The 12322-nt window shown below is 48.1% G+C and overlaps 1 protein-coding gene across 3 annotated transcripts in view; it reads left to right on the top strand.

Moving 5' to 3' along the window:
• The window catches only part of Grk3 (G protein-coupled receptor kinase 3), a 99080-nt gene that overhangs the window by 42420 nt on the left and 44338 nt on the right, over positions 1–12322 (top strand). For all 3 annotated transcript variants that reach the window (XM_048450378.3, XM_048450367.3, XM_048450387.3), the window contains 3 exons: positions 176–249; positions 6497–6598; positions 9326–9400. In XM_048450378.3, the coding sequence (XP_048306335.1) occupies positions 176–249; positions 6497–6598; positions 9326–9400 (251 nt within the window). The remainder of the gene's footprint in view (positions 1–175; positions 250–6496; positions 6599–9325; positions 9401–12322) is intronic.

Raw genomic sequence — 12322 nt, 5'->3', positions numbered from 1 at the left:
AAGCCAGCCATGGGTATGGTACAGTCCTCTGTGGTTCACCCTCTTCAGTTCCCCATTTTTTTTTTCCCTGAAGTAGAGGAGGGAGATGCTGAGTGATAAACAAATTATTTCAAAGAAGCCTTGTGGGCTAAAATTTCCTCATCTCCCCGGCTGAATTTTTTTTCTTTCCCTCTAGGCTTTCTGCTATTTAAAGACTTCTGTTTGAATGAAATTGACGAAGCCGTGCCCCAGGTGAAGTTTTATGAAGAGGTAAGGCTCAGACCTCTCGTGAGATTCCCTTCCAAAGTATTTTCAGCTTAGCCTTGGGACAGTCTTAAAGATCGCAAATCTTAAAGACCTTATGTGATTCAGAAGTCCATTAAATAACTTGGTGGTGGCAGATGAGTTGGCAGCACTGACCATGCCCACAAGCCAGGGCTGATGTACAGTTCAGGCTCCTAGCCTTGAACTCGCAGCCATCTGCCTGTCTCTGCCTCTGCCTCTGCCTATGCCTTTGCCCTGCCAAGAGAACTGGGACTCAAGACTGAGAGCAGAGGTTCTCATCCGCTATTGTGGGGTCCAATGACCCTTTCACAGAGGTCACATATCAGACATCCTATATATCATATATTTACATCACAGTTTGTAACTGTAGCAAACTTACAGTTATGAAGTAGCAATGAAAATAACTTTATGGTTGGTGGTCACCATGGCATGAGAGACTGCATTTAAAGGTTGCAGTGCTGGGAAGATTGGGACCACTGCTCTAGAGGCTCGGAGCAAGGGGGAGGAAGAAAGCAGATGAGACTCCAGAGTCATTCAGAGGTCGTAAGCGGCACCTGCTTTTGGCTGTCTGTAGGTGTTGGTTGTGACCATGAGAGCCGAGGCTGGAGGATTTGAAAAAGAACTTAAAGCCTGAGGTTTCCTGGCCATCTTCGAGGACTGGGGCAGGAACTTTGTGGGGCTGGAGCTCCCAGACATACATTTGCTTTCCCCAAGACATTGGGTGAAGTTTGGGATTGGAAGGATCTGTAGAGTTACTGCAGAAGTTTCTGGAAGGTCCATTGAACTCTGTCTTAGCCTTATGGGGGTTAGCCTTATGGGCTCCCTTCCTGGGAGCCACATGAGTAAGTGAGGGACACGCTGGTGGGAGTGATATGCCCACTGCTGAGGTATAGCCACTCTTTTGGGGTGAACTGGGTAGTTGGGAATTCAGGCTCCCCACTGGCCGGAAAGATGTTTCCAGACACAAAGAGAATGAAGAGGTTTTAGGGAAGGACCCCGTCCCTTGAGACATGCCAAACACTGAAGCCAAGGAGAGTGGAATGTCACCAGGCTAGGCTAAGAACTCCTTGGTCTCTCTTGAGAAGACCCATCTTTGAATGCCACAGAAGGCCACATTCAGGAAGGGATCAGTTGGCAGAGGCCGTTTATTAGTTTCCGGCTTCCCAGGTCCAAAATAATCACATAGAAACTGTATTAATAAAATCCCTGCTTGGCCTATTAGCTCTGGTTTCTTATTGGCTAGGTCTTACATCCTAAACTAGTCCATCTCCATTAATCTGTATACCGCCACGTGTCTGTGGCTTACCAGGTAAAGTTCTGTCTCCAGTGTCTGTCTCCTGCGGAGCTACATGGCGTCTCTTTTACTCCACCTACTCTATCTATCTATCTATCTATCTATCTATCTATCTATCTATCTATCTATCTATCTATCTTCCAGCCTGGTTATAGTCTGTTAAGCCATTGGCCAAAAGCTTCTTTATTAACCAACAAAAGCAACACATATACAGAAGGACTTCCCACACCAGGGATCGACCCGAGGCAGACGGGGCGCCGTGGAAATGACAGCCCATCTCCAGTCTGGCTCACTTGCTGTAAGGTGTCACTAGGGCACAGGGAGAACCTGCCCTTGATGGATGCGATGGGAGGGGACAAGTGAGAGGACAAGGTCACTGGACACACAGACCGGGTCGATGAATAGCGGAGCGATTGATGAGTCCCTTAAATAACTGCGCACAGATGCCAGGGTGGGGTGGAAGTGGGCAGTGGCTGTTGGCACAGACCTGCGATCCCACACTCAGAAGGTGGGGGGGGGCAAGTCCATCCCACCGCTTACAGGACTCACATACAAAAGTCTCCTTAACTCTGCCTGCAGCTATGCCCTCCAGGTGCTGTGAGGTGTGAGACAAATCACGTGACCATCACTGGCATGTAAGATGCCAAGCTCCCTCCACTCAAGCTCTCATGAAGGGGACTTAAGACTGAGGTCCAGTGAGCTGGGTGGTTATTCCTGTCCACTTCCAGGACACCTGTCATGACACAGACAATCTTAGAAGAGAAAATATAACAACAGAGGGTCAGTTCCTAAGATCTTTTTATTTTGCCCCTGCTTATTCAATCATATTCCTTGAACCCCAGCCTCATGCCTGGCATTGTGTGGTTCTGTGTCTCTGTGCTTACTCTCTGGGAGATAAAGCTACAGCCAGCTGGATGTCCACAGACATAGGAACGGCTCCTGGAGCTCAGACAGACTCCGTGTGGTTCATTGTGGGTTGGTGACCACTCTACATGAATGAGTTCAAGTATCATCTCAGTCAGGTGCCATTTAAGCAAGAACATGGGTGACGAGAAGACTGGCCCCTCTGAGGTGGGGTTAGGAAAGCACACACATAACTACGTGGTGGGAGGAGCTTAGCATGTGAGGAACTGAAATTGAGGAAGGCAGCCTGGGAGTGGGGGGGATGGGGAGGACAGGCAAGTTAAAGGGATAGATACAGTGACAGGTTCTGATTCTAGCATATTTGGATGTGCTGATCCGGAGCCTCTGCCATGAGCTGGGTGCTCTCCATCCGGACTCACGTCACCACAGGTCTTTGTCACCTACCGTGAGAGATGTTGAAATCTGCCACTCGGATGGGGGAAGGCCTTTCTGATTTCTCTTGAAGCTCTGTGGTCAGGCTCACACGTGATGTCACTGGTATATCACTACAAGAAGTGCCCTGCCTCTTATTTGAGTCCTCTTTTGTCCTAAACTGGCTTCCTTCTCCCAGTGCTGTGGCCACAGCCACAGCTTCTCCTTGCCAGAGACTGGGGAGGTCTCTTTCAGGCTCATGTCTTTACAGTGCCTCTTTGAAGGTACAAGAGTTCCACTGACCATCCCCATCCTGGCAATGCCTGCTTTCCAATGAGTGATTTTAGACATCGTATTCATTTCTCAGTGTTTGCTGAAATTCTTCAGCCTGTCCGTTTACATCTTTAAACAAGTCTGGAGCCACTGGGGCAGTTATCAGAGCACACGCTCTCCTCTCTTCTGGGACTCTGGGCATATTTTCATGATTGATGGATATTATCCTGTTGGCCTCAGCACTATGATCGGTTTTTCTTTCAATATTTTTTTCTTCCTCTTCTGCAAATTGGATTTTGTCTCGGCTTCTGCAGCCTGCTCTCCCATCCATCCACTGAATGGCTTATTTCAGATTCCAGAGTTTCACTTCTGACAATTCCAGTTGAATTTTTTAATGGTTGCTGTTCTGTTTTCATTTCTGTTGCTGTGATAAAATACCTAGACAAGAACCTTGAAGTGGGAGGACGGGATTATTCTGCTTAAAGTCCTGGGTCACAGTCTGTCGCTGAAGTCAAACCAAGAGTTTGAAGCAGGTCACATTACAGTAGAAAGACCCTAAGGTCCTTGCTAACTTGCTTTAGGCTAACTTTCTCCTCTCAGCCTGTTCAGGATCTCCCTTCTCCACCTAGTGAACAGTGTTGCCCATGATGGACTGGACCTTTTTACATTAATTAACAATAAAGACAGTGTTGCATAGGTCCACCCTGAATCTTGTTCAGCTCCTTAGCCATTCTGGGCCACTGAGATTGGCCATACCCAGATGCCCACATGTCATCATGTGCTCGGCAAGTTTGATAGAATGAATATCTGTGTGGATTCTGGAGCCCACCTTTGTGGCTCATTCTCTCCAGAATGTTCTTCTCTCATAGTTTCTGTTTGAGGTCCTTTCTCTGTTATCCCTGTCTCTTAGGTCTCTCTGCAGTGCTTCCTTTAATTGACAGTCATGGTCTCAGGGGGACCACTCTGCTCCAAGGTTGTTGTCTGGGTTTGATGGGTTTTAAATGATGCACAAGCTTGAAGGATGATGAGTGCGGCATGTAGGCAAAGAGTCAACGGTGACCCCCGTAACCAGGGAGGGACGTGGTGGCTGTGATTCGTGGCAAGTGACTAGCTAGGGCTCCCTTAGGTGACCCCAAATGGAGATGCTTTGCAGATACTTAGCAGGAAAGGTCACATGTGCAGTCCCTTTGGCTGATGTCTGTGGGCCTGACAGCTTTCCCTAAGGTGTGTGTGGCTAGCGACAAAAGCCTTACAGAGTGCCCAGTGCTCTGAAGCCAATGGGAGACTGAGAGAAATGGAGGCAAAGCCCTGGAGATGCGGAACTCAGATCCCAGAGAGGGGGAGCTATAGGACACAGCTGCGGCCTGGGCAGTGACATGTTCAGCCGTGTGTGTGCCCAAGCAGAGAGTTGACTGCCTGAAGGGGGATGCTGTCACCATTGACACTGTGTCTGTTCTTTAGCATGGAGACACCTCTAACGTGGTCCCACTCACTTAAGTACCCGATCAGCCCTCCTACCAGGATTGGACGTAGTGTTACGAAATCAAGAATTCTTTTAGGCCAGCAGAGCCACCACTGATGGCCTGTTATTTAATTAGTGATCTTTCTGAAAGAAAATGAGATGTAAGTTCAGCGCTGTCCCGTGCTTGCTCTACTCTGGTGTTCACACAGCTTTCGTCAGACTCGGGTCTTGGAGCACAGACACAGGGCCGTGCTTCATTTGTTCACGAAGTCAGGATTGTCTGTGTAGCTATTGCAAGAGACAAATCATGGAAACTTCCAGAGAATGAGCATGTGACTCACCAGATGCCACTCTGGCTCATGGGTTCCCTGGACTAGCATCCCATTATGCGTGTGTTCAGGATATTAGTTTTGGGGTGGTGCACCATGGCTTGAGGTCATTTGCATGTCCAGGGAAATGACCTGGTCTCTGGTTGGGTTACATCTGCTTCAGCATCCAGGCCTGCTGGCATTAACCCTCGAATCTCCCAAGATCAAAATGTAACCAGAGCAATCAACAAGCAGAGGAAATGAACCAAGCCCTAGTCCTCTCCTTTCTGGTGGCTTGGGTACATTGTGCCTGACTTTAGCCGCCTGGCAGTGCCATCTCTGCAGCTGCCATGTGGTTAGTTTTCAGAAACTGAGGTAGGATGGTTGAATCAGGTCCTTGGTTACACCAGCTTCACTGCACTGCTGAGAGCCTCTGCTCCTCTTGAGCTGGTCCTATGGTAACCGTCTTCTGCCCCAAGAAGACCCCATTTCAAGCTCCAGAAATCCCATAGGCATGCGCGCTAGCCACAGTGCTACACATGATGGGATCTTGGTAATTTCTCAATGTGGGAACCTGCTGTTACAGGGCCTCAGTGGTCACACCTCCCCGCCTCCAAGCTATGACCTCGTCGGTATGAGAAATCCTCATAGGACTGACTGACTTTAATTCCAGTATGTGAACACCAGTCTGTAAGGTCAAAGCTCCTCCCACAAGGAGGTCCCTGTTTCTGCCAGCCCAGGTGGACGGCTCTCAGGTTTGACACCACATGTGTAACCAGGTTACGCACAGCAACGTGGTGTGCAGAAGGTGTCTCTACCTTCATAGTTCATTGTCTTCAATCTTGTCTTGTGTTGTCAAAATATGTCTAAAGAAATGGGAACAGCTTTCTGACCAGGGACCTCTCGTAACCAGATAATAGCAATTTGGACCGTTCCCACATAGGACGGTTGTCTCTAAACTCCATTTCGTTGTTTAGTCAGCTGGCAGTCTTTCCTAGCATCACATTTAAAATAATAGTGTGCCCTTCCTTCCTTCCAACTGTTTCACTGCTAGCCCAGGCTAGCCTTGGCTACACTCCTCCTGTCTCTGCCTCCAGAGAGCTGGGATGCATGGCCATGCACCACATGAGGCCTGCATTTCCACTGTTTGCAGTAGTGCTTGAAAAGCATTGCTTTTATCTAGGAGTGTGCTCCACCTCCACCTCCACACTTCCTTCACATGACTTTAGAAACCTGCTGATGAGTCCCGACCAATTTCCCCGGCTGATCCTGGAACTCTGGTAGGGCGTGAACCAGCTCCATCTTAGAGCTGAAGCACAGCCAGGTTGGAAGATCTGTGCTTTGGAGAGAACTGGCTAGGCAAGTGGTCCCTGGCTCCTGTGGCCACGGTCATCTTCAGGGTCACCAGAGAGGGAAGTCCATTTGTGTTTCCAGCAGGGCCTAACTTGATGCAACCTTGTTATCCCCTCATGCGAAGCGGTCATTTTTCAGGGAATCGCTGCCTCAGTAATTTGTCTTATCTCTCATGGGGAAGGGTTCCTGGCTGGGTCAGTCATGGTTCTAAATAAAGCTGGTTTCTAGGAAGCTGTAAGCTAATGTTGGCAATCTCCGGAAATCTAGATAAAAGAGTACGAGAAACTGGACAACGAGGAGGACCGGCTGCGCCGGAGCCGCCAGATGTACGATGCCTACATCATGAGGGAGCTCCTGTCCTGCACACATGTGAGTGTCCCATCCAGCTCCCCAGACAGCACCCATGGGGGTTACACTGCCCCCCCTCCCGTTTCCAGAAGGGAGCCCAGCTACACAGCTGCAATCCTGGGGTGGGGTCTGGGTTCTCCCATACCCATGCTGGTTTTCTGACTTGGTGTCTCCTGCTCCACATATGCTTGCTTTATTTCCTGAAGTCAGTCCTGGTACTGCGGGCAGCTGATGCCATGAGAGGGCTTGTTTGGATCATGAAGAAAGGTTTCTGTTCTAGACTTGATGAAGGAAATGAGGATTTACTCTCATTCTTAGTCTCATTATTATTTGACAGAGTCTCTCTATGTAGCCCAGGCTTAACTTTAACTCCCAATCCTTTTACCTCAGTGTCCTACATGCTACACCACACTTAGATGATGATGTGATGATGTGATGTGATGATGATGTGATGATGATGTGATGATGACATCATGATGATGATGTGATGATGATGACAATGATGTGATTATATGATGTGATTATGATGACTTCTGTAAAAGGAACGGCGGGCTGCTTCCCACTGCCCGCCCGGTTAGCTTTACCCAAAATAATTACATGGAAACTGTATTCTTTTAAACACTGCTTGGTCTGTTATATTTAGCCTCTTATCGGCTAACTCTTACATATTGATTCAACCCATTTCTAATAATCTGTATATCACCACGAGGTCGTGGCTTACTGGGAGAGATTCAGGATGTCTGACCTGGCAGCTTCATGGCGGTGGCTCTCTCTCACCCTGCTTTCTTCCTCCCAGAATTCAGTTCTGTCTACCCCACCTACCTATGTTCTGACCTATTAGGCCAAGCAGTTTCTTTATTAATTAATCAATGAAAGCAGCAGATAGATAGAAGACCCTCCTACATCAGACATCATAATCATAACAATGATTATGATGATGATGATGATGATGTGATAATTAGTGTTGCTGTATTGTTTAGAACTGAACCCAGGTTCTTATGCTTGCTATGCAAATACTACTAAGCCATCTCCCTAGCCTTGCTTTATTAGTTTTAATTTAGCTGTACTTTAACAATTAGGTGAATCAGAATTCGATTAATATAAATCTTCAGTGATGTCTTGGGATTAATAAGAACTATAATTATTATGTTAATTGTATTCATGAATAATTAAGTCAATTTTTTTCACGAATAGTTAAGTAATGGTTGAAATTATTGTCTTCCTTAGAAGTCAGATAAACAATCTAATTGAGATAAACTAGATTCTTAGGAACTAACTTCACCAGAAATAAGTGAACTAATTATCAGTGTGGAAATTACCATGAGGATGCCTCTCTACCAATGTGGGTCATTTTATAAAGGACACACAGTCTTCACCTACTCTGTCCAGGGCCTTGGCCACTAGCCACATAGGCTATTTGAGTTTATTTAAAGCAATTAAAATGAGATGAAATTGCTCCCTGTCAACCATATCTGAAGTATCCTGGAGCTTTGTGTGCCCAGAATCTCATATGTGGCAACACAAAGGCACAGACTGTACTGTGGCAGGAAGGCTGACTGGATGGTGCTGCCATGCCTTAGCACTTAGGGTGTGGTTACAGTTCTCAGTGATGCTATGCGCGGCTGTACAAGAGCTGGCCCCTCTTAGAGCTTCTATTGCTTTACTGTGCTTTATAGAAAGAATTGGGGCTGGGTGGATGCTCCACTTTGTGCCCTGGTGCCTTGGCTGAATCACAGAGGATGCATGTGTCTTGGTGGAAAATGTGAATTTGACTTTCCTCAGCTGAGCTATGAGGGGAGGGGCTTTGGCAGAAAGGGTTTTATTCAAACAGGCTTGTGGTGATTATCCTCCAGATCAAGTGAGATTTATGTTCAGGAGTTAGAAGCAGGCAGATCTCAGTGAGTTCAAGACCAGCCTGGTCTACAAGAGCTGAAACCAAACAACAACAAAGCAAAACAAAAACAAACAAACAAAAAACAAGCATGGAGTGGCGTGCCCATGCTGCTTGACTGCCTCCATCCTGAACACTATAGAGATTTAAATGACCAGACTCAGAAAGTTGGCCTCTCCCCTGACAGGCCTGTGTGTGTGTTTGCTGCTATTAAGGGTGAATGACTTCTCCCTGAAAGCCTTTTCCACAGAAGGTGGCTGTGGTAGTGAGGATAGTCTCAGATGGGAAGCATACTTTCATGTTTCGGTGAATTACAAGAAATGTAGGAATCCCGTTAATCAGTGATAAACAATTTGAATAAAGCAGTCTACATTGAAAGGTTTCTGGAAGATAGAGTTTGTAACCCACATGGAAGTTCCGTTCTGTTTGCCCCAGCTGCCCTCTGCTGGGGTGGCAGTGAGGCCACCCAGACCCAGAGCCAACTGCCACTGTGGCCTAGGTTGGAATGCTTGAGCTGAATTCCTACATACATAGTCCTGTACCATCTTCTCTGATGCAGCAGACAGTTTACCTCTATAGAGCCAGCATCAAGGAAGAAAGAGGTTATGTAGTCAGGCAGTGGTGGGATTCCTTCTACTCTGTTGCCATGGGAACTTTGATTACTGAGGGTTCTATTCTGGGCACTTAAATAAGGGCTCTGGATGCTCAGAAGACACCATGTGCTTGGACTGTGTGCAGAGAGCCCACAGGCTACTCTTAGAGGATCTCTGTGTCAGCCATGTGTGATCTGTAGACACGTCACCTTGTTAAAATCATGATGTCTTCCTTCCTTCCTTTCTTCTGTTATTGTTTCTAAGACATTCTCCAAACAAGCCGTGGAACATGTCCAGAGCCATCTCTCCAAGAAGCAGGTGACAGCCACTCTTTTTCAGGTAAGACGAGATGGCTTCCACACAGATGTCCCTGACCTGCCTCCCAGTCAGACCTGATAATGTTGTTCTCAACTAGCAGAACTGAATCCTTGGTGGTCCGCTCAGAACACACGGGTCGTCTTCTGCAACCTGCTGCAGAGCCGACAGGCTTCCCCGACGTTCCTGGAAAGGGGCCACTGCAGTGTTCTCGGAACGATATGTTCTGGAAATCCACTGAGCTAAGACAGAGTCGAGCCTTCCTCCTGCTTGCACTTGGTGTCTATGAGGAGTGGAGGGATTCTAGTGATTATCTACTGAATTAAGTGAGATTTATGTTCGAGAGGTAGAAGTGATGCTCCAAGAACCTTCGGGGTCCCATGTCACTTGACTGCTTCTATCCTGAACACTACAAAGATTTAACACAAGACTTGGAAAGCTGGCTTCCCTGCCGATGGCCCTGTGTGTGTTTGCTGCTGTTTAGGGTGTCTAAACACCCTAATAGCGTCTCTCTTTTCCAGCTTAGGTTTTCTGTAGAGGTGGCAGTACTCGTGAGGGCAATCCAAGTCTCAGATAGGTAGCATCTGTTCATGTTTCTGTGAATTATAAGAAATAAAGGAACCCCACTAATCAATTAGTTCTCAAAAGTGAAATGAATGCATTTCTCCTTTATTAGATTACCAGGTTGTTTACAGTGAGCTACACTGGGATAGCCCAGGCTAGCCCCTGGATCCTCCACTGCCCTGGGACAATTACAGGCACATGTGACTGTACCCCACTGGTTTTGGATTCAGTGTCTTAGAACATTACAAACTTCTATAAAAGAAAGTCAGTAATTCTCAGATTTAGAGCACCCATCTAGTGACATACCGAGCACTGCTTTTCCCTCATGCAGTCCCAAATGCTCCCAGAGTTAGGTCAGAGCCCGTGTCCCTGGCAAGACCAACAAGCTGCTTGAGTACTGGTCATCAGTAAGAAACAGACATGAGCCAAGTTCATAGTGAAACACAGAGGAAGGGGATTTCTGAAGCATGACCAAACTGGGGAGAAGGACAAAGGACCCCACCCTACAACCATCGTCTAGGTCCTGATCTCAGGTGTGGCCCCACCCATCCTGCAAGGTGTTCTGACAGCTCTCAGAACCACATAATGGCACCATGCTTCAGCCTTTTTCTCCCTTGAGCGTGAGATTCCTGGGAAAATTCTAGTGCTCTGGGACCTTGTTTCATAGTTTGGTGGCTGCCAGTGGGACACAAGTATCTTTTTAGATTGTCTTCATCCCCGCCAGTCCAGTCACAGGAGGAGTCCGTGCTTCAGCTCTGGTCTGCCACAATTTCTGAGCCCATTTTGCTGATCAGTGAAACGGACCAATAGGGCACTGGCTCTCAGAGGAGCCTTGGAGTTGGAGTGGGCACACTCAGGATGCTTTCCAAGGGACCTGCCCTTCTCACCATCCCACAAATGAAAGCTGTGATTAGCATTAGCTGTCACAGTCCGCATGGTACTAATGTCTGCATTGCCGTCTCCATGGATTCGTAGTGTGAGAACTTTGGGTTTCAACTGATTTGCGTAGATAGCCCATAGCCAGTCATGTCTGACATTGCTGGACTGTACCGTAGACCACATGGCATGTAGACAGCCCGTAGCCAGTCACACCTGACACTGCTGGATTGTACCGTAGACCACATGGCATGCAGCTAGCCCCTAACCAATCTCATCTGACATTGCTGGCCTATACCATAGACTGGATACAGATAGCCTGTACCCAGTCGCGTCCCGATGCTGCTGGGCTGTGTGGTCTCTTGCTTGTCATGTCACTCAAGGTTCCCATGAGGGAGACAAGATACAACATTCAGTCAGCTTTATCTTCTAGAAACAACAGTGACTGCTTGCAGGAAAGAGTTTTACTCAGCTTTCAGCCAGCTGGGGTGCTGTGTCCTAGATCAGGAGTAGAAACCCCACAGTCCAGCTTCCCTCTAGGCTGCCTCTTCTCATGGCAGGGGGCTTGAGGCCAGAGAGTTGGGGGGGGTACAGGGCTTATTCTTTAATAACTACCTTCTCATGAGAACTGGCCAGAGTCCCAGGAGAACTGTGTCAGTACCTTCTGAGCCCCTCAGGGCCCTGTCCACCTCCTGCCCATCAGTTCGGCATCACCATGCTGGAGACCAGGCTTCCAATATATGACCCTGGGGAGACATGTGCAGCCACACCCAACCCTTGGCTCCTTCCATATTCAGATTTCAGCCTCAGTGACAAGGGAACAAGGTCGCTGTAAGTGAGTTCCAAAGACTATGGTAGCGGTGGCCCACGGTGGAGTGTGGTTCAAGGTAGCATCCTCATAGCCTAGTGATGCACTGGATGAACGGCTGGATGGAAGGACAGAGGGCCATCACCTAGTGAAGTCACTTGCAGCTTAGAGCGCAACACAAGTGTGTTAAAGCAAATACAAAGCCATCAATTAATATTCCTTGTGTTTGCCAGTCTGGTTCGGAGAGAAATAAATTGCATCAGTGTATTTGGAGGGGTGTGAGGGGCCTGGCTGGAGTGGGAGAGGGGCCCGGCTGGTGGGTGACTGAAACATGCTAGGCCCCGAGCTCTGCTGACAACATTCTTAAATCTCATTTACTAGATCAACTGTCCCTTCTTATAGATTGAGGAAACTGAGGACCTAGAGGGGATGTGTGCCCCCACCCCCACTGCTGACCTCTGGTTCTGTCTCCCTTCACCTGTGTGCGTGTGCAGTGGTTCTGAGCAGTACCCGACACAAGCCACCTCAGGATAGAAGGGGTCTTGGGGCTCACCGTCCACGGAGACACAGCTCTTGTGGTGGGGAAGGTGCGGGGGCAGGAGTCCACAGTCAGGAAGCTGCCCCTCACGTGATGGTGTTCCCCGCATCAGGGTAGCTCTTCCTTCACAGACATGCTGAGAGCTCTGTCTCCATGGTGA

The sequence above is a fragment of the Myodes glareolus genome, chromosome 2 (genome assembly GCF_982192425.1).
Source record: "Myodes glareolus chromosome 2, mMyoGla1.1, whole genome shotgun sequence".
NCBI classification, from domain to species: Eukaryota; Metazoa; Chordata; class Mammalia; order Rodentia; family Cricetidae; genus Myodes; species Myodes glareolus.
Note: the sequence above shows the minus strand (reverse complement) of the source record. Positions and strands in the feature narration are given on the sequence as shown.